The sequence below is a fragment of the Phoca vitulina genome, unplaced genomic scaffold (assembly GCF_004348235.1).
Source record: "Phoca vitulina isolate PV1807 unplaced genomic scaffold, GSC_HSeal_1.0 scaffold26, whole genome shotgun sequence".
Taxonomy (NCBI): Eukaryota; Metazoa; Chordata; class Mammalia; order Carnivora; family Phocidae; genus Phoca; species Phoca vitulina.
This window is the reverse complement of record NW_022589729.1, coordinates 3,594,409-3,620,727: the sequence shown is the minus strand read 5'-3', so window position 1 is coordinate 3,620,727 and position 26,319 is coordinate 3,594,409. Positions and strand designations below refer to the sequence as shown.

The 26,319-nt window shown below is 47.4% G+C and overlaps 1 protein-coding gene across 1 annotated transcript in view; it reads right to left on the bottom strand.

Moving 5' to 3' along the window:
- The window catches only part of UCK2 (uridine-cytidine kinase 2), a 72,721-nt gene that overhangs the window by 8,215 nt on the left and 38,187 nt on the right, over positions 1-26,319 (bottom strand). The window contains exons 2-4 of the mRNA XM_032422143.1: positions 8,175-8,334; positions 7,052-7,148; positions 2,061-2,203 (exon numbers count right to left, since the gene is read on the bottom strand). Of these exons, the coding sequence (XP_032278034.1) occupies positions 2,061-2,203; positions 7,052-7,148; positions 8,175-8,334 (400 nt within the window). The remainder of the gene's footprint in view (positions 1-2,060; positions 2,204-7,051; positions 7,149-8,174; positions 8,335-26,319) is intronic.

Here is a 26,319-nt window from a genome sequence, read left to right as displayed (position 1 = left end):
CTCGCATGCGCTCCTCCCTCAAGCATAACTGCACCCCCCGGGGCTTCAGTACCATGTGCTGACCGAACAATGGGATCAGGCCGGTGTCCCAGCTCCTGAGGATGCGATGACAACTCAGGGGCTCTGACCAGTCCTGATGGAAAACTCTGGCAGAACATCTACCATCTCAGGCAAAGCAGACTCCGGATCTAACACACCAGCTAATGCACCGCCAGGCATTTAACCTGCGTTACAGCTCACCCTCACAACCCAGGGGTTCTGATCAATATGTAATCAACCAACTCGAGTATCCCTATTTATGAGGTACAAAGAGGTAACAACATAACCTGCCCAAGGTCACACATCTACTAAATGGTGAAATCAGGATTTAAGTCCAGTTCATCTGACTCCAATTTCTCCCCAGGTGCATCATGCTGCCTCCTTGATTTAACAGACTAATGGGGACATTGAGTAGATCAACCACGGCAGGACCTGGGTCTGGGGACTAAGGTGATAAGCCAGGCCCTGGGGCAGATGCATGAGGGACTATCAGCCTCCGGCCTTGATTATCTATTAAAAAAGACCATGCAACTCTTTCCTGGCCAAAGTCATGACCCTAAGAATAGTCCTGTTTCTTTCATCTTACCCATAAAGAAACCCAAGCCTGGGAGGTCATACGAGTCCCAAGAGCCACCAAAGTCACAAAGCTAGCTGGAGGCTGTGGGACTAGAATATGGGCCTCCCACCCTCCTTTCTTCCATCGAGGAGTTCTACCCCCCCACACCCCACCTGGGAGTAGAGTGTAACAACAATTCACTTAATAGCATGCAGACACTACTCCTTGGGAGGACAAAACCCAGGGACTCATTTCTCTATATTCCGCTGGTTCCATTTATAGTTCTTGCAAAGAGAGGACGTTTAAGTGGATAAACCACAAATCTGTTTCATGAACCGAGAAGAGAAAACGTCCAGAATTTGAGGTCAGAAGGCTCTGGGCTGGAACTTATAAAATTCCAATCTGCCCACGATTTGCTCTGTGACTAGGAGTCACTCCCGGGGTCTCGTTCCTCTTCCACGCAATGGGGACTTGAAGCCTTGCTCACTTTCCTCACCTTCTGTTGCTCTTTTCCTCACCCCCATCCCCACGGCCTCCACAGGGGCGGGCGGGGGGGGGGGGCTGTCATTTTCTGACTCTGCTGGTACCTTTCTCATCCCTGCCACCTCCTACAGCAGCCCTACCTGCAGTCTTCACTTCTACTCCCTCCATCAGAGTCATCTCCCAACAGAGAGCCGAGGCCCTTTTGCTTGCCCTGCTCAAAACCCCTTGGTAGCTCACCTTCGTGGACCAGGGACCAAATGGGAAGCCACGTCCCCGTAATCTGCCTCAAGCAATTTCCAGCATCTCTTCGGACAGCCCTCTAGGAACTCCAGCCACCTGCTTCCCGGAACAAGTCCCGTGTGTCTATATCTGCACCGTGTAATTTCATGGGTTGTCTATGTCGTCACCCTACCCCATCCCCCGTGAAGCCTCCCGATCCCCGCGGCGGGGAGCAAGGTTCCGCTCCATCCCTGCAGGGCTGAATTCATGGGCTCTGCTCCCCGCGAAGGGCAGCTGTCCCTCAGGACACCGGGCACGGGGACCCGCACAGGCACATCGTCAGGAAGGCTGCAGAGGGAATGACCGAGCGACTCTGCTCCGCAGCTGGCTGAACAGAGTCACCAAACCTCCATAGAGCTTTCTGGAAAATAAAGGCTAGAGAAGTGGGCTGGTGGGATTAGCTGCCCAGAGCTGCGGTCACTAGGATTCCTGCCCCCAGACATCCTAGTTAGTTCCTGTCTTGATTACGATGCCTGTGGGAAAACCATAAAGAACTGGGCATTTAATCAAACTTTTCTCCAGCTAAATCACAATGTAAACTTCTGATTTCATCTCGTGACCTCACAGGCCTTTCATTACCCAACACAGTGACTAACCCCTTCTCAGATGTCACCAAGTGTTTGAGAAGCAGGACATCCTGGGGCTGAACTGACTCAGCTGGACTGGGCCACCAACAGGGCCACTGGAGGCTTTTAGAACGCACCTCTGCGGGAGAGCCGGGTGTCCGCATCTGTGTCCACGAAAAGCTTCATCTGGAAAAGGTCTCGCACCTCCTGGGAGTAGAAGGCCAGGATCCCTTCAAAGAGCACCACATCCGCGGGGTAGACAGTAACCGTCTCCTCCTTCCTGCAAAGCACAGAGCAGATGATGGGCCGAACCAGGCAGGGTGAGCAAAGGGAGGAGGACAGCAGTGTCTGTCTGGGAGTCTGGGGTCCCCTCCCTGTAGACCTACAGCAGGACTGGAAGGGGGAGCTAACGCAGCCTTGCAGGGCCCTCAGACCACCACTGAAGACCGACCAAAGGGCCATCACGACCGGGGCAAAGGTCTCTGACCAGCTCTTCTGAGCTCTCACCATAAAAAGAGAAGGCAGTCATCCCTCTCCTTGGGATAAGAAAAAAACAAACATGCTGTTGAACACACAATGGAGACAGACAGAAGCAGATGTGATTTCTTCTTCTCTCTGGGGGCGTCTCCAGGAATGCTCTCAGGCCCGGCATTTATGGAAGCTAACACTGAACTTTCACAAACAGAAACTCACAGTCTTCTCCCAACAGCCCCACGCCCTCCCCTTGTCCGGAGGCAACTGAAGGAGGCAGGAAGGGATGGGAGAGGAGGAGGCAGAAAAAGGAAGTTGCGGAGAAGGAGAGAGAGGAGAGGAAGCATCTACAGGGAAGGAAAGCGTCCCGAGCTCTGTCTGGTCTGGCTCGGGCATGAGCAGCACTGTGGCTGTGGGTCCGGGCCTGGAGGCCCTCCTCCTCCTCCTCAGTGAGGCAGGGGTGCGCGCTACCTCCCCATCTGCCCCACAGGGTCGCCATCTGCTTCTGTCCTAACCATCCTCTACTGCCTCTTGCTCAAGTCACTGAAAGCAAGGTAACAGTTTCCACTGCAAGGTTTACTACTCAGGCAGACACTGAGGAATAAAACCAAATAAAACATTTAAGACAATGGGTTTATCTGTGCAAACACAGGGACGTCAGCAGCTGCCCATGCAAGAGGATGCACTGAACTTCCCTCCCATAAACACTCTTTGATTCCTTATTAGCTCAGACCCTCGGGTTCCTGTCTAAGTTCTAAGGTGGCAGCAACTACCAAAGTGGCAGAACCTGAGGCATAAAAGACAACAGAAGAGGACCGGGTGAGTACGAGGAGGAGACTCTCTAGGCCAATGATGGAACTCTGGATGCACACAGAACCATCTGGGGAGCTTCAGAACAAATATGTATGCCTGGGGGCATCTGGGTGGCTCAGTTGGTTCGGACTTGGTTTTGGCTCAGGTCATATCTCAGGGTCGTGAGACTGAGCCTCTGTGCTGAGCATGGAGCCTGCTTAAGATTCTCCCTCTCCCTCTGCACCTCCTCCCCACCGCACATGGGCGCACATGCTCTCTCTCTCAAATAAATAAAATCTTAAAAAAAAAAAAATGTATGCCTGGGGCGCCTCGGTCAGTTAAGCATCTGCCTTTGGCCCAGGTCATGATCTCAGGGTCCTGGGATTGAGTCCCGCATCGGGCTCCCTGCTCAGCGGGGAGCCTGCTTCTCCCTCTCCCTCTGCTGCTCCCCCTGCTTGTGTGCTGTCAAATAAATAAATAAAATCTTTAAAAGAAAAAAAAATGTATAGTTGGGCCCTACCCCTCAGGGCTCTGATTTCATTTGCCTGGGGTAAAGTCAGAGCCCTGGTATTTTATAAAACTGCCCCAGGTGTTTCTAACATGCGGCCAGGGGTGAGGAGCACCAGTCTGGAGGAATGTCAGCTACCAGAAAACAGGGTGTTCACTGTGGTTTAGGATAAAGAACCCAACTGGACAGAGCTGAGAAGGGAAATGGGCTAGAAAAAAGGAGCAGTGAGTAAAACTATGAGCCGCTGTAGGCAACTGCCCTACAGGAAGGAGGGTGGAAAAGTCTCTGCTGGGAAACAGAGAATGTTTCCATTTGTGTGGGGTAAGGGAAACTCCCAGGGCTCCGTCTGGGAAACACTCTACCGGAGAGCACCGTGTCTGTGCTAGGTGTACGTGTGCTCACACCACGATCAGGACGCCTAGCTGGTAAGCATGAACAAGGAACAGGTGGTTTTCCAACTCAACAAACATGCTCTTCAATCCTGGGAAAGCAAGGAGAACGCTGTCCGTGCTGTTGTAGGTGCCCCAAGAAGCTGGGATCGACCCCTTCCCAAGTGCGCATGTACATCTAGCGAGGAGAACCCTTCAAAACAGCCCAGAGCTAAAAAAACAACATCGACTGAGCAACTACCAGCCCAGAACACGAGAGGAGCCACACTTGGTGCAATATTCCGCGGAGAAGTTCAGAGTCTGGCTGGGAAGTCCACATAAGATACCGAGATGATTAGAGCATTTGAGATAACCTGAATCCAAGCTTCTCGTTTGGCTTATCAGGAGGGGCAAGGCCAGAGAAGGGTATTTAACAGCAAACAAGAGTCTTCTCTGTCTTAGTCCAACATCTGTTTGTACGTCACCGTGAAAGGCCCGTGGATGGGTTGGCAGCAGTAAACTCTAACAGCTGGGTCCCTAACGAGTGGCCCTTGAGAGTTGAGGGACTGCTGTGGCCAAAAGTGGTCAGGCAGAGTTTCACAAGAGATGGGCTGTGGGCCACTAAAGAATAAGGCTATAAAATATACGGTTTGGGAAGGAATTTGGGGGGGGGGGGGGTGAATCACATCTGGATGGGGAATTCTGCTGGGGTCTCGTGGTCAATCCACGAACCTGACGGAGCTCATGCCGCACACGCTACCCCTCCCCCACCTCCTCCCTCTGGTCAGGTCCTGCCTCCTGCCAGCCACCCCGATTTCCGCCGCCTGACCTCAGGCCCTCAGGAGTCTCTCGCCTGGGCTACGACTCCAAGGGCTTCATAAATAGCATCGTGGATCCTCTCTTCCTGCCACCAGAATGATCTGCTCCCACGTAACAGCCGTCTGTGACTCCCTGCTGCCAGCATGTTCGCGCTCTGGCCCTGGCGTCCCCAGCCTCTCCTCTCTGGGGCCTGCCTGCCTCCTAGCCACTCTTCCCGCACACTCACCCCCATCCCGCCACTCCTAACCAGCTGCGATTCCCCACCAAGCTTGTCCCTGAAATGCTTCCCTACCCGTTACCTTGAAAATCCCCTCCCCCAACGACTTCTTAGGCTTTCCAACATACAGCTTAAAGATCACCTCCTCTATACAACCTGCTCTAAATACTCCAGCCCTTCCTCCCTCCTTCACACTCCTCCATAGGCCCTTACATTAGTTGTCGGCTGCATTTTAATTCTGAGGTAGTGCCCGGCCCTGGACCTGAGAGCTGGTGGGCTCCCTTGTGTCTCTTGTGGACAAGACATCATCACCACTCCCTGCTAAGGCTAGAAACTACAATTCCCAGAATCCTTTTCCCTCTGGGGTCCCAGGGTGCTTTGCCAATGGGAAATGAAGATGAAACAAAACGCATCTAATTTTTAGGAGACCTTAATAGCCACACAAGGCAACTTTGCAGCCACTCCGCAAGTCCCCCCCTCCCTTGGAGGCTAGGGCTCAGATGTGGCAGCTTCTTGGACTCGCCATGGACCCTGGACCCTTAGACTACAGCCTCCCGGATCTTAGCTCTCCCAGCACCCCCAGGCCCCAACACGCTTTTTTTTTTTTTAAAGATTTTATTTATTTATTCATGAGAGACAGACAGAGAGAGAGAGAGGCAGAGGGAGAAGCAGGCTCCCAAGGAGCAGGGAGCCCGATGCGGGACTCGATCCCAGGACCCTGGGATCATGACCTGAGCCGAAGGCAGACGCTTAACCATCTGAGCCACCCAGGCGCCCCACCCCCAACACTCTTAAAAGCTCCAATTCCTGTACGAAACCCCTTTATTCCCGCACGGTCTGTGGTGTTCTGAGGCTGGAGGTGCATCTTATTCTTTGAGTTTTTGGCACAGTAGGACACGCTTCAGAAGATACTGGTGAGGGAGGAAGGCGAGGCGCTCAGCAGCCTGGCTTTCCAGCACAATGTGTTCACTCTCTTCCTCCTCCAACCAATCTCTGCCACACCCTCAAGTTCTGGGAAAGGCACAGAACATGTGAGGAATCCCGCATCAAAGGCTGGCTGAGATGTGTACTCAAGGAACACACATGGAGATTAAGATGGGCTTTTAATTATAGAGGCATTTGGTAGTAAAAGATGCATGAAATCTAATTTCCCATTTAAAAAAAAAAAAAATTCCACTCGAGAGAATGAAAGAAAGGGAGGGAAGAATGAAAGCAGCTGGGAGAAACTTTTGAAACAGTGCAGGGCTGAAAACAACACTTACTGAGCAATTACTAGCCTAGAATAAGCAGCAGCTACGCGTGCTTTAAATGCCATTCAGAAGTTTAGAGTCTGCCTGGGAAGTCCCCAAGGAGACAGAGCAAGCAGAGAGTCCTGGGAGGCTCGAGGGAGCTTTGGGAGCCTGGCCAGCAGGCGTGAAGTCCTCTAGGAGCCTCGGGCAACCACTCAGAGGGAACGAAGATGAGCCCCTCCTCTAGACCTAATCAGGAGCACGAACACAGATCAGCAGAAAGGACACGACCGAGAATCTCTCCTGGGAATTGAGCGGCTGCTCTCTGTGACCTCAGCGCCCTCACAGCTCTCTGCCCGGTCCAACCAGGAGAGAAGAAAGAACAGTTTTCTTTGTTGTTCTTCCTGTATCCTCTGCCCAGCCCCTTTACATCTTATTCCAGGAACAACCGCTCAGGGCTGTGAATCAGGACAAGTGTAGAGTCCCTCACCCGAGCCCCAATTCATGAACTTGTCCTTTCAGAGTTAGCAAAACGTGATGAGCAGACTGTTCCAGGAAGCGCCAGGTAAACTCCCCAACCCGTGCACACCCGCAGCGCACGCTGCTGCCGCTCACACAGATGGCCGTGGACACGGGGGAGGGGAGGACACAGCCAGCAGCCTGGGAAACCAGACTGCTCTGGGAGCTGCGAGGAGCAACGCCCAGCCCCCAAGAGCTCACTTACCGGGAATGGGAGACAAAGTCATACACGGGAATCTGCACCGTCTTCCCTTCGGTGATTTCTTTGAGTGTTTTGAAGATGAGTTCATTGTCAAAGGCATCTGAAGGAAATCAGACTGTTAAAATGCTGCTGAATTTTAAAATGATTTCTCCTATAATCATCCACATCTATTTCCTGGACATATACCCCACCCTAGAGGAGCCCCCACCGAAAAAACCCAGATCTCTACCCAAAGCAGAAGGTAAACTCCCTGGATCTCAAAATAGAACGTATGAATGCGTTCCAAGAAACTCACTTCTTTTTTCTACCTTTCTATCCACGCTTGGCCTCAGCCACCTCTCTCCCCCCAAGTTCAGCTGCTGTCTTGGGAGCTGGAATACGTTAACCCGGAAAGCATACACGCGACTCGGGGAGCCGAAAGGGGCACCAAGTTTTGATTCCAACAGTTGTTAAGAACCAAAACCAAGGGCGCCTGGGTGGCTCAGTCGGTTAAGCGTCTGCCTTCAGCTCAGGTCATGAGATCCCGGAGTCCTGGGATTGAGCCCCGCATGGGGCTCCCTGCTCAGCGGGGAGCCTGCTTCTCCCTCTGCCTGCCGCTCCCCCGGCTTGTGCTCTCTCTCTCTCTCTGACAAATAAATAAAATCTTTAAAAAAAAGAACCAAAACCAGCTAAAGGGCAATGTGCTGATCTGGGACTGTTAAGGTAAACGTCACGCAGGCAGACATCCTGGACCCTCCACGGTCCTTTCCGCCAGTCAGTGAGTTTCACACCCTGCCTTGTGCACACATGTGTGGGATGGGGGGCAGGGGGCACGGGCTGCTTCAGATCAGAAGAGGCAGAAGAACCAGCTCTGTGCTGTCCTGTGTCTGGCCAATCTCAAGCAACAGGCTCACAAGGAGTCGCCCTCGTTCAGATGCAGATTCCATCCATATTTACTGAGCCATGCAACTGTGCAATGTGTTTCAAAATTCTTTCTTGAGGCCCCACCATAACCCCGCAAGGTATTTATTCATCCCCCATTTTATCAATAGAAACAGATTCCGAGAGGTCAAACAATTTTCTCAGTGAACACACACACACACACACACACACACACACACACACACACCCTCAACTCCTGACTCACCCGGGTGATCAAAATTGAACTGGCCCTTCAGGGCTTTGGCCTTCTGCTCCGACGTAAGGACACGGTAGAAGCTGTCCTGGCTCAGGATGACCACCTGCTTCTGGCGACAGTCCACCTCATTCTGTCCCAGGAGCTGCACAATCTTAGCACAGACAGAAGACTGTAGGAGAGAGGAGAACACCGAGGATTAAAGGGGTGTGCAGAGTCGCTCCCGGATGCACACACCCTGTGCCAGGGGCTTCTGGAAGGAAGAATCCAGAGGCTACCATCTCGCATGACGGATTAGAAGGCTGAAGGAAAAAGTCCGCCGAGCGGGGAGTGTCCCAGAGTCTCTTTCTCCCCTCCTGAACACAGCTTACTACTCGCAGGTATCTGCAGGGGCCACGGGGGGGCGGGGGGGGAGGACAGTAACTTCTACCTCCTCTTCCGTAAAGTCTCTCCTAAAGCTACTCATACAAAGGAACACGAATTTATTTATCCCTGCTTCTGCCCCGGTATAGATACGCACAAAACAGCAGAAAGTGGAAAAGAAGACACACTGATGATGTTGCTGATGGCTCAAAGGGCCAGGGCCTCTGGGTCACGAAGTGACAGAGCACACATGTGGAATCAAAAACCCAGGCCAGAGAACTCGGCCAGTTAGCAAGAAGGCCAAGGTCATGGCTTTTGTCCTACTTCCGTGGCTTACTTTTGCTCTAGTGCCTCGCCATGGACTTGTTCACACTCACACTCACGGTAAGCCTTGTGGCCACTTCATGAATATGCACCACCACTTATGAGCTGGAGTGACATGGGACACAAAACACGACCAACCCCTAAACCAACATGGGGTATCCCTGCCACGAAGGGGACAGCTGGTTCCAGATGAACTCAAACCTACACGCTTTGTGTCATGTTGTCAGCAATACACATATCTACCTGTGATGCTGTGAAAATCGGAAATACCGTATTTAGTCCTCCTTGCATTTCTGGCACAGAGTTCTTAAAGCCCTTGAATTTCCTAAGTGAGGGGAGCAGTGCACCGGTCTTTGCTATGTTGAGGAGGAGGCTTCTGAAAAGCACTTAAGGATAGGGGCTGGTTGCCAGGGGAACCAGCCTGGTGAGGAGTAGGTTAGAACTTTCCATCCTACCATCCTGACCTCCAGGGAGGGGAGGCAGAGGGGAGGAGGGGGGAGGCTGAGTCAGGGGCCAACAACAACTATATAACCAGAAATGCGTATGTCATGAAGCGTCCACACAAACCCAAGCGGATGAGGTTTGGTGAGCCTTCTGGTTGGTGGACGCGTGGAAATGTGGGGACAGTGGCCCGCTCGGAGAGCACGGTAACTCCACTCTTCACACCTGGCCCTACAGGGCATCTCTTCCACCCGGCCAGTCCTGCCTTATATCCTTTTATAATCGACCATTAACCTTGTAAGTAAAACGTCTTGAGTTCTGTGAGCTGCTCTAGCAAATCAATCAAACCCAAGGAAGGGGCAGCTGGAACCTTCAATCTCTGGCCAGTCAGCCAGGAGCACAGGTGACAACAGGTGCTTTTGAGGACACCTGACGGCAGGGCAGAGGGGGTGGGGGGCGCTCTCGCGGGACTGAGCCCTACCTGTGCAGCCTGAGCCTATCTCCAGGTAGTGTCAGAATTATTGGGGTGAATTCTCAGACACCCTGCTCGTGTCTGAGAAATGCTTGTTGATGTGTGGAAGCCCCTCCCCCCCCCACACACACACACTGGAACTGCAATTGGGTACAGAACCTAAAATCTACCTCAGTGCACTCAAAAGAGTGAGAGAGTGAAGGACAGTAGTTACCAAATTAACTCGTTCCTTTTTTTCACTGTATACAGATTAATTTAAAAATAAGAATGCCTACATCACGAAAACCCTACAAGCCATAGCCAAGCCTCCTTATGGAGCTGGCTGACCTAATTACAAGAGATGAAAAGAGTGGCATAGTTAGAGATTTCTTGGGCTCAGTCTTGGGAGCTTGCTTCACTATCGAACTTAACTTTACCAACTGGTTTTAATAAGGAAAAACCAGGATGCTTTATAAAGTTCCATTTCTCATAAGCTCCGTATTTGATTTGTCCAAGCGTAAGGAAAACTGGACATTCCTGTTGCCCTAGTCAATCCACATCAAACTATTTTGCACAGTACTTCCTGTTGCACAAATTGTGACACACAACCAAATAAGGATCTTTGGAGGAACAATATTTTGACTCAATTGCTAATTATTTTGAAAATTATTGGGACACCTGGGTGGCTCAGTTGGTTAAGCGTCTGCCTCCAGCTCAGGTCATGATCACAGGGTCCTAGGATCGAGCCCCACGTCGGGCTCCCTGCTCAGCGGGGAGCCTACTTCTCCCTCTGCTTGTGCTTGTGTTCTCTCTGTCAAATAAATAAATAAAATCTTAAAAAAAAAAGAAAACTATTTTACTTTTCTGACATTTTCACATATTAACAGAGAAGAATTTAAAACAGGATTTTTGGAACAGCACCTATTCCGGGAAAAGATCACAGAAAATCATAGAAAATCATAGAAAGGTAAAACTTGCACATGACTTAAGCTAGTTTCAAAAATGAAAATACCACAACAGAATCAAATCCTCTAAACAATTATAAATAATACATTTTTAAACAGGTGCAAACTCATCATTTCCTTTTCCTAACTTACATCTGTTTCTTACATCCTAAGGCTATGCAGGGTAAAGTCTACACCTGTAGCTTTTATTAGAAGACAGAACAAAAATGAAGAGGGCTTCATGGAGCCAAATGTATTTAATCTACTTGATTATTCAAATCGTGGTATTTTTTACTTCTAGTTAAAACCCATTAAATGTTCTTTAGAAAAAATATGAGTAGCAATCTCGCTACTACCAAAAAACGTGTATATAAAGAAGTTACATTACCTAACTTTGCAGGTAAACAATCATTTCCCTTCACTCAGGTACAACCTAGGACAAATGGATATAATGGCCAATAAAACCGGGTTAATGAGCACATTTAGAAAGCCAGTGTTCATCACCATTTCTTATCAAAGATAAAGTCTTTGGGCTGTTTTGCTGGTCCACAGCTGTATGTCTCGGTTCCATGTTTTCATGGGCCTGTTCGGTGATCCTACTTTCTACAAACACACCACCATCACCTAGAACAAATTTTATTAAAGTCAGGCCCTAGGCTAAGTGCTCCACGACAACCACCCTTATAAGTCACAAGTGCTGTCCTTCCCAGATGTGGAAACCGGGTGAAATGACTTGCCTACAATCCTGCTTCCTTTCGTCCTCAACCTATAGGGTAGTCAGAAGTCCCAAGGCAGAAGTCCTTTATCATAAAGCTAAACACCACTGCGTGAACAAGCAAAGAAACGCCTGTCTCCAGGTTAGTCTAGACTTTTCTTCCTCCTGGAACTTGTCAAAAATGGCCTCTAAAAAATCTAGACAGCTGTGGTATTGGGGGCAACGGGTACACAGGAGTTCGTTATACTATTCCTCTACTTGAGGAGAGGTTTGAATTTTCACAAGATCGGGAGGAAGGAGCCCTACAGAGACTCCCCAGTGCCATGACCGAATGGTCTTTGCCTTATTTAATGTCCTCTTCTTAGGTCTCTTTCATTTTAATTTCCCTTTACCCTAATCCCGCCCTCTTCAAAAGGATGAACTGGAACTCCAAGGTGTCTCCTTCGCTCAAGAAAAGAAATAAGGCAGGGCGCCTGGGTGGCTCAGTTGGTTAAGCGACTGCCTTCGGCTCAGGTCATGATCCTGGAGTCCCTGGATCGAGTCCCGCATCCGGCTCCCTGCTCTGCAGGGAGTCTGCTTCTCCCTCTGACCCTCGCCCCCCTCATGTGCTTTCTCTCTCATTCTCTCTCTGTCAAATAAATAAATAAAATCTTAAAAAAAAAGAAAAGAAATAAGGCATTAATGACTAGGGTTGGAGAAGACAGACAGTCGTGAGCTTACAGAAAACGCCAAGAGTGGGCAAGGGTGGTGCAATCGGTGTGGTGGGCTAAGATTTAAAATAATTATGTCACAGGAAGACAAAAGCTGTAGGATTCCTGTTAAAGAAGGTATCTAGAATAGTCAAATTCTCAGAAACATAGTAGAATAGAGGTTGCCGGGGGCTGGGGGAGGGGAGGAAGCGGGGAGGTGTTCAATGGATATAGTTTCACTTTTACATGATGAAAAAATTTAGGAGATTGGTTGCCCAACGATGTGACTGTACTTAATACTACAGAACTGTACTCCTAACTATGGCTAAGGTGGTGAATGTTACCAAACGTGTGGATTACCACAATTAAAAGCAAGCATTATTATTATAACAAGAGCAAAATGGGCGGTTTCTTCCTAGATGGTACTCGGCTCGGTATTTTAAAATGATCTCACTTATTTATGACAACCCTCTGTGATAGAAAGGATTATCATACCCACTCCACTGACGGCAAGACTGAGATGAAGACAGGTTAAATGACTTGCACAGGGCATGGGTGGTAGGGCCAGGACTTAACCCAAGTGGTCCAAACCCCAGAGCTCACCCCCTCACTGGCTGCACCCCACAGGCAAACAGCTATTGCCCACTGGAGCTAGGGCTGAGCTTAGTTTTACGTGGCATCTCCACTTTCAGTGCAACGTATCCAGAGTATATTCTGCTCCTGACACTTCTAGCACATCTTTCTAGAGGTGGGGAGGTGGAAAATAAGCCAGCTAGGACTGTGGGTTGCTGTCTGAATATGAAGTCCAGGTCAACATGAGGTTAACTTTAGAAAAGGGGGAGTATATATATGTATATGTATGTATATACACACGCATGCACAGACACACATATATGTATGCAATAATCAGTGAAGGGGATTTACAATTTCTTCACTTGTATGGCATTTGAAGACACCATCTCCTTTAATTCCATTACAACAAGATGTTACTATTTTATCTCTTTTTTTATCTAATGAGGAGCCTGAAGCTTAGAGTCCATCAGTTAAATGCCTAGTTCAAGGTCCCAGAGCTGAATCTCAAAACCATAGCTCTTCTAACTTCAAATGTCCAATTCTTTTCACTATTCCAACACCAAAGCCCCGATATTCTCCATAAACAGACTCTACTTCCAGAGATCAACGATGGGGGAAAGGAGACACGGAGGCAAGTGGTTAGGAATATAACAGCTCTGTCCCACGGCATCATGAGACTCAACATAATGGTAAATGTCAGAGAATTTCAGAGAACTAAAGGCAGGCCAAGGGATTTGTGTTATCAAAAAGAAGCTGAAAGTACACACACACACACAAACACACATACACACACACACACACACTGTTCAAGATATCTGGAACCTAAATTTGGAGTCTGTTCAAAAGAATCTAGCTGTTAGAAGCCGGTAACCGGGAGCCCAAAGGCTCTGTAGTTCTGAGAACATTCCAGCACTCGACTCGATGATCGGGCCAGTCCCTCAGATGTGCTGAACAATGTGCTAGCCTCGTTTCTCAGAGAGACACACTTCCTATTCGGGAAGCCCCAGGAGCAAGCAGTCAACAGACACTTCAGCTGGCCCTTCCAAGAGGGCAGCTGAGGGGCTGCAGGTTCCTGTCCTGCCATAGGAAGTATGATTTCTCTAAAGTGATTCTCATGTAGGAGGTGGCTCGGATGGCCCGGACACCATCTACCTGTGCTAGTGCTGGTGTGTGTCCGTTCCACACACACATATGTAATCCTTCAGGTCCTCTGTCCAGTTCCAATATTGCTGACAGAGTAAAACAAACAGGGCAACAGAGCTCTGGGTGGCTTCTTTGTTAAGAGCCCTCCACCCTCAACACTTAGCTGCTGAGAAGCTCGAGGGAGGCCAGCAGAGAGCCCAGGAGGCCTTCAGGCTGGGTGTGTCCCTAGAGCAACGGGCTAGTATTTCTTAAGAGCTGCCTTATAGAAGAACACAGACGAAGGGCCGTGCTGACCAACATTTAGGAATCCCATCGAGGTGCCTATCCCACTCTCGGTAAGCTGCTTCAGGATCTGGCAGAGGGCTGCTGAGACAGAGAAAAGCCTAGCAACCACCCAACCCAGGGCCGAAAAGAGCCAGCCAGCTCCAGGTCAAGTGCGTTGACTCACCATGTCCTCCCCAGCCTTAGGAATGGGTTGTGGACGTCCCTTAACACCTGCCCTGAACTTGCCACCACCATTAGCTAACAGGGCAAGAAGGCCAGATGCTCAGCCTCTTCAAGCAGGGGGCACCCCATCTAGCTCCTTCCCTCTGGGACTGTTTGCAAGTTACCCCAATTACTCTAGACAGCAGCTTTCGCTGTCACTAAGATTAAGCAAGAAACACACCACTAACTGATATGGCGTCCAGCACGGCCCCCAGACATTACATCACTCCTTTGGGGGCAGAGGTTGCCCGACCCCCCAGCTCTGAAGCTCTAATTTACAGGCACGAGAAAACTAAAGCAGCAGTAATCTGCCCTGGATAAAGCAAAATAAAGCTCAAACATGCTGACGGGATTCCCAATCAAACTGACCACATGGTAGCAACCGGGAGGTGGTATTCAATGCGCTCCAGTAATATCTGTAAGGCATCAGTCTTGGGGGCCCGGATGCCCCGGAACCCATGCATTGCAAATGGGTTCTCCTGGCCACGATACAATTACCACCACGCCTCCCCCGCCCCACATATATAAACACCTAAGTCAGAAACTCACTAAATTGTTATGTAATGAAGTGTCTTAGGTACCAAAAAGCAGCCACAGGTCAATCCAATAACCTACAACCCCTGGAGCAGAGAGACCAACCGTGACTCAGCACTCGCTCCCAGAGCTTGGCAGGACTGGGCACCTGGAGGGCTCGTTCAAATGTATGTCACAATTACCACAGAAAATGTCTGATTTCATCCAGCAGACCTCTTTTTCAATCAGAGCTGGTATTTTTTTAAGATTTTAGTTATTCATCTGAGAGAGAGAGAGAGAGAGCACAGAGGGAGAGGGAAAGGGAGAAGCAGACTCCCTGCTGAGCGGAGAGCCTGACATGGGGCTCGTTCCAGGACCCCAGGATCATGACCTGAGCCGAAGGCAGACGCTTAACCGACGGAGCCACCCAGGAGCCCCCACACCTGGTTATTTGTAAAAGCGTACCTTGCCCTCATTCTTAGCACGAGCCTCCATGTCATCCTAAAGCACTCAGGCAGGGACAGCTAGCTGTGCACCCCAATCTCACTCCCCAGAGTTTTAGCTGGGCACCTGGCCCTGCTTCCCAGCCTCCCTTGCTGCTTCCAATTTGATAAGCAGGAGTGTGGAGTGGCAGCTTCCTGGAATCTCCTTAAAGCATCAGGGTCCCTTGTCGACTTTCCTTCCAGTTGGCTGGAATGCAGACTGGACAGCTGGAGCACAAGTAGCCACTTTGCAGCCTTGGTCTGTGACTAAAGGAGCAGCTAAATGAAGGAAGTCCCAGACTCCAATGATCATAGGAGCTGAGAGAGGAAGGACAGTGAGGTGACTCATCTTGTTTAAACTCTGTCACTTGTGGTTTTCTGTCCTCTCCAACCAAAATGACCCTAATACTGAGGTCAACCCTCACATACCCAGTATGCCTCAGTGTAAATATTCTCTTGAAAGCTAGGGTAATTCTCATGTCCCGGGCCATGAGGCTGCCTCACTCATCATAGAAGCCACGAATATCTCATCGGCCAAGTCATTTCCATGTCACGAGTTTTAAAAGGTGGGGTGAGGAGGACCACTGGGCACCTCTCTGCCACCTGCGAGCATCTCTGTATCTACCCTGAGGTGTCAGAGCAGAATTCAGCATCCTCCCCACCTTTCTGTACTTGCTTGTCCCACAGCCTAAGCTCCACCGAGGAAGCAGTACCCAGGAGGGGGGAACCCAGAATATACACAATACCAGATAAGAAACTCCCCACAACAGACGCTCTCAGTTTTAATTCCCGATCCATATGCAAAGGTGGTTTAGCCTAGAAAAACCCAGGTATTCAACTGCATGAGAAAAATCCTGGTTGATCAAGTCACCAACATAAACATGCTCCCAGGACTTTTTGGTGAATTGTCCATCTCATTAAGCTCCATTCCTAGGAAAGACATTTCGAGAACGCACTTCTGGGTTCATAAAATTACATGTTTGGCCCTGCTCTCTTTAAGTCATGAGCGCCTACTGAAAAACCCTATCAAGGAGCACTTACTCATCAACTTAAACTGCTTTAGAATCAACTGGGGGATAATGAACAACAGTTAACACTTAAGAGCTACACAGAAGGGGCGTCTGGGTGGCTCAGTCGGTTAAGCGTCTGCCTGTGGCTCAGGTCATGATCTCAGGGTCCTGGGATCCAGCCCCGCATCAGGCTCCCTGCTCAGCGGAGAGTCCGCTTCTCCCTCTCCCTCTGCTGCTCCCTCCTGCTCGTATGCTCCCTCTCTCTCTTTCTCAAGTAAATACATCTTTTTTAAAAATTAAATTAAAAAAACAAAAAAGAGCAACACAGAACGTGCCAAATGCCAGCAACTATTCGCAGGACTTTGCAGATACTCCCTTATTTAATCCTCAAACCAGCCCTTAGAAGGTGGGTGTTCTCATCATCCCCACTTACACAGCAGGAAATGGGCAGAGGGAGGCAGATCACACAACTAGCCCAAGATCATACAGCTCGGAAGCAGCTGAGCTGCTCTTCGAACGAACTCGGGCAGGCTGGCCTCAGAACGCACACTCTTAAGCACTACACATACTGCCTTGCCTTGCCACACGAGAGGTGGAGACCTCTTCTCTTCCCGAGGGCCAGAACGACCCTACACACACACACACACACACACACACACACACACACACACACACGTACTGTGCCAGCAGCTGTGCAATGTATTCCCTGGGGGCTTCACAAAGCACAGGTTTCCTTCAAAGTTAATTTTTCTTTTTTTTTTTAAGTTTTTTAAAAAGATTTTATTTATTTGACAGAGAGAGACACCACCAGAGAGGGAACACAAGCGCAGGGGGAGTGGGGGAGGGAGAAGCAGGCTTCCTGCGGAGCAAGGAGCCCGATGCGGAACTCGATCGATCCCAGGACCCTGGGATCATGACCTGAGCCGAAGGCAGACGCTTAACAACTGAACCACTCAGGCGCCCAAAGTTAATTTTTCTGGTAAGTAATTTACTAGGAAGAGGGCAAGACAAATCACTTCTGATCCCCTACAATTCGTTCTTTGGGGAGAAAATGGTATTTAAGTACAACTTAAAAGGAGGCTGGACTGATGCTCTGAGAGACAGGTGAGCCCCCGCAGGTGTGTTCGAGCAGAAATGAGCAAATGCTTTAAAACCTCGCCGCGTGGGTGCCTGGGTGGCTCAGTTGGTTAAGCGACTGCCTTCAGCTCAGGTCATGATCCCGGATCCCAGGACCAAGTCCCGCATCAGGCTCCTGGCTCAGCGGGGAGTCTGCTTCTCCCTCTGACCCTCTCCCCTCTCATGCTTTCTCTCTAAATAAAATCTTAAAAATAAAATAAAATAAAACCTCGCCGCGTTAAAACAGATGCACACGCGCTGGCATGTTACAAACTGGTGAAACCCTTCCAGAAAGCAGTACGGAGAAAGGATCATTAACATTCCTACCCTCTGACCAGGTATCAAACTTACAGTGGGATCAGTGAGGATTACAGGAAGATGATGTGTCAATGTGTAAGCGGGAAACAGAATACAGACTGGTGTGCACACCAGGACCGTAACCATGTAACATATACGTGAACATCATGGGGGAAATCTGGAAGGCAAACCGGTCAAAACTGAAAACTGCTGTAGTTCTTCGACATCATCTTCAAGAAAAAAAAGGCCGGGGAGGGGGAGGCGGGTGTGGACGGAGGGGTGGTGCCCATGCTCCTCCTTGTAAAGCCAAATGCTTGTTTCATCCACAGCCTGGTAAACAGGTGCCACCAAACAAAGGCCAAACATCGGGCAAGACAGGACTGTGCTTGTCCCCAAGCAGCCAGGAGGCCTCACAACTGGATTAAAATGATTCAGTACAAAACAGTGATTGATTCCAGTCTCCTCTGGCTGATTCTGAGCCTGAATACTCAATCTGTGGCTATGTCTTTGTATCCCCCACAGGATAAGCACAAAAGGCACCCCACCCCGTACACACACACTCTTTAAAGCATCTAGGATCGGGCGCCTGGGTGGCTCAGTTGGTTAAGCGACTGCCTTCGGCTCAGGTCATGATCCTGGAGTCCCTGGATCGAGTCCCGCATCCGGCTCCCTGCTCGGCAGGGAGTCTGCTTCTCCCTCTGACCCTCCCCCCTCTCATGTGCTCTCTCATTCTCTCTCTCTCAAATAAATAAATCTTAAAAAAAAAAAAAAAGCATCTAGGATCATGGCAAGCTACGATGACTTCGCTGCTTAGGAAGCCCTCTTGGAAAGGTGGGAACGAAGAGGAAGTCGGCTGGAGGGTCAGTTCTTATTGCCTCGTGGCTGCCAAGTGAGGCTGGATCTATTTCCTTCCCCTTTTTTTTACTTGAGGGTCAGGAGGCTGGTTGAGAGGGTAAGACCCAGCAAACCAAGCCCCTTGTCCTAGGAAAAGACAAGGATGTCTTTGAACGAGGCATACCCAAACCCGCCCACCTGCTGCAGTCTGGCTTACTGGACAAGAATAATAGGTCTAGCACAGAAATTGTGGCCCAGGATTCAAAGTCCTTCTGAGGGAGAGACACAAAAAGAAAGTTGACTTTCTCCCCCGCTTTAAAATAATAATAATAAAATAAAATAAATGGGATAAAGGAGAGCACAGTGTGCCAGTTGGATCCTCTGCTGAATCTTTCCAAATTGAAGGCCACACATGGGTAAACGTTTAATGAAGACTTAGCAGCACAACGGTGCTTTGTTGTACCAGCTTTGTGTGCGTTAACTCTTCCTTCTCAGCATTCCTCATCCACACTGTGGAAAACCGGAAGTCAAATTAGCAGGTTCTCAAAAGATTTTTTTTTTTAATTTCCTCTTTAGGTCTCCTCCAGCACCCAGGCCTAAATACAGAGCAGCAGGGAAAGGAAACTGAAAACATTGTGCCAAGCACCCACTTCCCTTCCTTTTTGAAAGTCTCTTTTAGTGTCTTTGAAAACTCAACTTAGTATTTATTCTTCATAGCCTTGAAGAAAGGGATTCAAAAAATCCCCCTTTCCCCCTCCCCCACTCACACTCTCTCAAATAAATATATCAATCTTTAAAAAAAAAAAAAAAAAATGGACCGGGGGCGCCCGGGTGGCTCAGGAAGTTAAGCAGCTGCCTTCAGCTCGGGTCATGGTCCCAGGGTCCCGGGATCGAGTCCGCATTGGGCTCCTTGCTCCGCGGGGGGCCTGCTTCTCCCTCTGCCTGCCACTCCCCCTGCTTGTGCTCTCTCTGACAAATAAATAAAATCCTAAAAAACATAAAATAAAATTAAAATAAAATAAAATAAAATAAAATAAAATAAAATAAAATAAAAAATGGACCACAGGCAAAAATCTATCAAATTTGGGGCACCTGGATGGCTCAGTCACTTAAGTGTCTGACTTCAGCTCAAGTCATGATCTCAGGGTCCTGGGATCGAGCCCCCCATTGGGCTCCCCACTCAGTGGAGAGTCTGCTTCTCCCCCTGCCCCTCCTCCCTTTCACGTGCTCCCTCTCTCTCTCTAAATAAAATCTTTAAAGAAAATCTATCAGATTTATTAAGGAAAAAACATGGGAGAAAGTCTTCAGGATCTAGTGCTTGGCAAAGTTTTTTTTTTTTTTTTTTTTTAAGATTTTATTTATTTATTTGACAGAGAGAGACACAGCGAGAGAGGGAACACAAGCAGGGGGAGTGGGAGAGGGAGAAGCAGGCTTCCCGCAGAGCAGGGAGCCCGATGCGGGGCTCGATCCCAGGACCCTGGGATCATGACCTGAGCTGAAGGCAGACGCTTAACGACTGAGCCACCCAGGCGCCCCATTGGCAAAGTTTTCTTAAGCTTGATACCAAAAGCATTATCCATAAAAGGGGAAATTGATAAAAAATGAATTTCATCAAAAATAAAATGTGCTTGCACGTACTGAATGGAGCACTGGGTTTTATACACAAACAATGAATCGTGGAACACTATATCAAAAACTAATGATGTAATGTATGGTAATTAACATAATATAATAAAATTATAATAAAATAAAATGTGCTCAGTGGAACATTCTCTCTTAGAATGAATAAACAAGCTACAGATGGGGAAAAATACTTGTAACACACATGTCCAACAAAGGTTTAGTATCTAGAATACATAAAGAATTCTCAAAACTCAACAGCAGAAAAACAAATAATCAATCCCAATTAGAATACGGGCAAAAGACATGAAGAGCCATTTCACCCAAGAGGATACACAGCTGGCAAATAAGCACATGGAGGTATATTCAACATCGTTAGCCATTAGGGAAATGTAAATTAAAATCAAGACGACATGTCACTACACACCCATCAGAAGAGCCAAAAGAAAAGATAGTGACAGCACCAAATGCTGGTGACAATAGGGAGAAAAGATCAGTCATACACTGCTGGTAGAAATGCAAACAGTTCATCTATTCAGGAGAACAATTTGGCTCTTTCTTATTTATTCATTCTTTTAAGTAATCTCTACACCCAACGTGGGGCTTGAACCCATGACCCTGAGATCAAGAGTCATATACTCTACCGACAGAGCCAGGTGCCCCCAACAATTTGGCACTTTCTTAAAAAACTAAATATGCAACTACCATATGACCCTGCAAATTGTACTCCTGGGCATTTATACCAAAGAAATGAACACATGCTCACCCTAGAACATGTACACAAATGTTCATAGAAGCTTTATTCATAACAGCCAAAATTGGAGACCACTCAGATGTTCTTCAAGGGGTAAATGGTTAAAAGAATTGTGGTGTGTCCATGCCATGGAACACTACTTAGCAATGAAAAGGAACAAACTACCACCTGTATAAATTCCCAGATAATTCTGCTAAGGAAAATAAAGGCAATCCCAAAAGGGTACATATTGTAGGATTCCATTTACATCACATTTTAGAAATGACAGCTATGGAAATAGTGAGCAGGTTAGTGGTTGGCAGGAATTAGGGACAAGGGGGAATGGTAGTGCAGAGAAGGCAGGGGTGATGAGAATGTTCTGTATCTTCACTATATATCAGTATCAATACCCTGGTTGTGTTTTGTAAGCCATTACCATTGGGGAAACTATGGAAAAGGTACATGGGATCCCTCTGTATTACTTCTTACAACTGTATGTGAATTGACAATGATCTCAAAAAAAAAAAAAAAAAGTTAAATGATCCTCCATCTTCTGCAATGTCTTTTTTTAATACCAGAAATTCAGGCTCTCCCCTCTCAAAATTCTTTTTTCTCACAAACCCCAAATAACTAATTGGTATGGAGTGAATGTATTCTGTATGTGGGACAGACATGGAATTGGGAGGGGGGAGCACAAAAGAATAGACTATTGTGGGTTGAATTGTGGCCCCCCAAAACACAGGACTATGTTCCAACCTTCAGAACCTCAGAATGTGACCTTATTTGGAATAAAGGTCTTTGCAGATGTAACTAAGGTTAAGAATCTCAAGATCATCCCAGATTCGGATGGATACTAAACCCAATGACAAGGGTCTTTTTTTTTTTTTTTTAAAGATTTTATTTATTTATTTGACAGAGAGAGAGACACAGCGAGAGAGGGAACACAAGCAGGGGGAGTGGGAGAGGGAGAAGCAGGCTTCCCGCGGAGCAGGGAGCCCGATGCGGGGCTTGATCCCAGGACCTGGAATCATGACCTGAGCTGAAGGCAGATGCTTAACGACTGAGCCACCCAGGCGCCCCTGACAAGGGTCTTTATAAGAAACAGAAAAGGACAACACAGAGACATACAGGGAATGCCATGTCAAGACAGGGATAGGGACCAGAATCTGTAAGCCAAGGAGCTCGACCAGACCCCAGGAGAGAAGCATAGACCAGATTTGCCTTCAGAGCCTCCAGAAGAAACCAACACCGCCAAACCCCTAGATTTTGGGCTTCCGGCCTCCGGGACTATAAGAGAATAAAAATATTTTGTTTTGTTTTAAGCCACCACATTCGTGGCAATTTGTTACTGCAGCCCTAGGAAGTGAATGCACCTGCATTTTTTAGTGGGCTCGATTTCACTCTTTTTTTAATCAGAGGATGTGAGCACTTTCTTCAACTTCTATTTTTATATACTCCTGGACGCAATTTTTTTTTCTTCTTCCAGAGGATATATGCTATAATGACGTACCGTTTCACTTTACAATCTTTTCCTGCAGAATTTTTCCTGGTGTTTCTGTTTGCTCTAAGGGTAAACTATCGCTAACTGGCATTATCGAGTGTCGACTTGCTCAAATATCCTGGTTAATCATTATCATGCATCCTCAACAAGATTCAACCCATTTTTGAACACTTCAACTATACTTAAAAGCAAAATTGCACAGCACTGAACTTAATCTACGGTGTGCCTGGTGACCAAAAAGTTGCTTCTAGGTCTGGCAATATGCTTCAGGGCCTTTAAAATGAGAATCGGGGATGCCTGGGTGGCTCAGTGGGTTAAGGTCTGCCTTCGGCTCAGTCATGATCTCAGGGTCCTGGGATCGAATCCCACATCAGGCTCCTTGCTGAGCGGTGAGTCTGCTTCTCCCTCTCCCTTTGTCCCTCCCCCGCTCGTGCCAGCTCTCTCTCTCTCTCTCTCTCAAATAAAGAAAGAAAATATTTAAAAAATAAAAATAAAAAATAAAACAAGCTTTATATAAACAGGATAAGTTTCTAGTACTGGATTTGCTAAAGCAAAGAATCTGCATTTTTAAAAATTTCCATACATAAGCCCAGATAGCCCCCTTCAATGATTCACATTTAGCTACTTCCTCCTACTCTTGAGGAATATCTAACTTCATGCTATCGACCTAATTTACCACTGTTTTAAGTGAGAATAAACATCTTTTATATGCCTAAAATCCTTCTGTTTTTCTGAAACCACGCTGTTGATACCTTATCCTCACTTTTCTGCTCACTTATGGCTCTCTTCTTCCTGATTCACAAAAGCTCTTTATACACTAAGAAAACGGGCTGTTTCTCATTTTATCACCAATATTTTTTCCAGTTTACTGTCTTTTTACTTTGAAGGGGTGTTTCCCGAAGAAAAATTTTATTTATGTAAATTGATACATTTTCTAATGCTTCTTTATCCTGTTATAGTTAGAGAGGACCTCCTTACACAAAAACTTATAATAAATTGCCCTATGATGTCTTCTCCTCCGTGACCCTCACACCCTTGCTTTGCCTTCGGCTCCTGAGATCCTGCCTGGGTCAAGGGAGGACCATGAGATGGCACGAGGAGCTTCCAGCCAGACGGCCAGGGACTCGGATGGCAAGCAACTGAACGGAAATGAGATGTAGCGCTGTGGGTTGTAAGAACTTCCTGTGCACATACAAACAGTTATAGAAAAACCTGCAGCTGTGTCCCTCTGGAATTCCTCCGGAAAGAGACACAGGCTCTACGTTCAACCCTCAGGCCCACAGCTGCACACAGGCTAAGGGATCAGGCCTGTGGCCCCACGGTAAGAGTGGGAATCCACAGCAAGTATGGAGTACATCACAGACGAAGGCCATGTGTAAAGTTACCTTTCTTTACAAGGTGCATTTTTCCCACCCCGTGCAGGATATTCTGTTAAGAGTATGAAATCCTGTTTCTCCCTACCAAGGCAAATAGCTAAAATAAACACACAACCCCACCAAAAAAACACCACAAACTACAGACCCATGGGGAGTTTCAGTCCAGACAAGCCTTCCATAAATGATATATCCATAACTGAAGACAGGAAAGTAAGAAGCACATTGCATACCAAGTGTTTGTAATCTTACCTTAATGGTATCCTCACCCCCCTCCTCATCTCACTTGAAATCACTCCTGCACATTTCCAGGAAACAGTACTCAGACAGTTCCCTTGGGAAAGCGTCCTATAGTGTGCTCACTCTCCAGAACGGAGTGAGAGGCTTGCATCTCTTCTTCCTACATCATTCAAACAGAATCCTCCTGCCAGAGACTGGCTCAATAACCCCTGTGAGCAGCAGCTAAGCATCGTCTTTCACATATTAAAATTATCTTTAAAATCGTATTAGGAAAACTGGATACACACACACACACACACACACACACACACTCAAAATGAGGCTGGAACCCCACCTGTCACAATATACAAAAATTAACTCAAAATGGATCAAGGGCCTAAATATAAGAGCTGAAACTATAAAAGTCCTAGAAGAAAACACAGGAGAAAAGCGTCATGGCACTGGATTTGGCAATGATTTTTTGGATATGATGCCAAAAACACAGGCAACAAAAGAAAAAATAATTAAGATGGACTTCATCAAAAATTAAAAGCTTTTATGCATCAAAGGATGCTATCAACAGAGTAAAAAAGCTAACTAAGGAATGAGAGAAAATATTTGCAATTCTCATATCCCTTTAGGAATTAGTATCCACAATATATAAAGAACTCCTATGAGTCAACAACAACAAACCAATTAAAAAATTGACAAAAGACTTGAACAGACACTTCGCCCAGTATATACAGACAGCCAGTAAGTACATGAAAAGATGTTCAACATCACTAATCATTAGGGAAATGCAAATCAAAACTACAATGAGGTATCTCTTCACACCCATTTAGGATGAGATACCTCTTCGCACCCATTTAGGATGGCTACTATCAGAAAAAACAAAAAACAAAAAACAACCATGGAAAATAATAAAGGTTAGTGAGGATATGGAGAAACCGGAACCCTGTGCACTACTGGTGGAAAACAATATGGCGACTCCTCAAAACATTAAACATAGAATTACCATAGAGCCAGCAATTCCACTTGTAGGTATATACCCAAAAGAACTGAAAGCAGGAGTGGATATTTGTATACTTGTGTTCACAGCAGCATTATTCACAATAGCAAACAGATGGAAGCAACCCAACTGTCTATTGACGGATGAATAAATAAACAAAATGTGGTATACACAAAGAAATACCTATTCACCCTAAAGAAAGAAAATTCTGACCCATGCTATACCATGGATGAACCTTGAGAGAATTTCCCAAAGAATTAAGCCAAATGAAACAAGCCAATCGCGGAAGGACAAATACTATTCAATTCCACTTATATGAGGTACTGAAAGTAGTCAAATCCATAGAGACAGGGGCGCCTGGGTGGCTCAGTCATTAAGCATCTGCCTTCGGCTCAGGTCATGATCCCAGGGTCCTGGGATTGAGTCCCGCATTGGGCTCCCTGCTCAGCGGGGAACCTGCTTCTCCCTCTCCTTCTGCCTGCCTCTCTGCCTACTTGTGCTCTCTCTCTGTCAAATAAATAAATAAAATCTTTAAAACAAACAAACACTTAATTAAAACAAATCAACAGCCTGTATTACTAGTTACCAACTTCAGGCCACGCTCTTAAGGGGTACTTACTTCCTGGTATGGGAAAAACACAAGCATAGACTTCAATCTCCCAGAGATAACTTCCTCTTCCCGGAAGATTTAAAGGATTGCCCCCACAAGTACTTTTGCTCCTAGTCCTTTTCTTCCTCTCCCTGATTCCCATACCGGACAACCACTCCCTTTCCAGCCACACACCAAGTATCTGTGGAAGAAAGAGTTAGTGAAGGAGAACTAGAGCTTTCTGCTAAGCAGGCAGAAGCATTAATGTTGGTCTCTCACCTTCCTAGAACCAAGAATCCTGGCAGGACTTCTGTCACTACTGATGGGAGCCAGAGTCTGATTATGGGTATTCTGTAATTAGTTGTTATGGCTGGGGTTATCCTTGTTAACCATGCCTCTTCCTCCTCCAAGTGTTCGCACGGGGTCCCTGGTGACAATCACGAGTGTGCTCATTTCAGATCACCTTTATGATGCTCTCACGGTACACACTTTGTTTGAAGAGCTTCCTACTGAAATGGAATGCATAGCCAGTGGCTCACTTTTTTATGTGGGAGAGGTTTAGAGAGACAATATGATACAAGCCTATCTTTTTACATGAAAAAAAGTAAGGAATATATAAATGGAGCTGAGTGAGAAAGAACGCCAAGCCCCCTTCTCCGCAAAAAAAAAAAAAAAAAAAAAAGCAAGAGCAGGGACACCTGGGTGGCTCAGTAGGTTAAGCGTCTGCCTTCG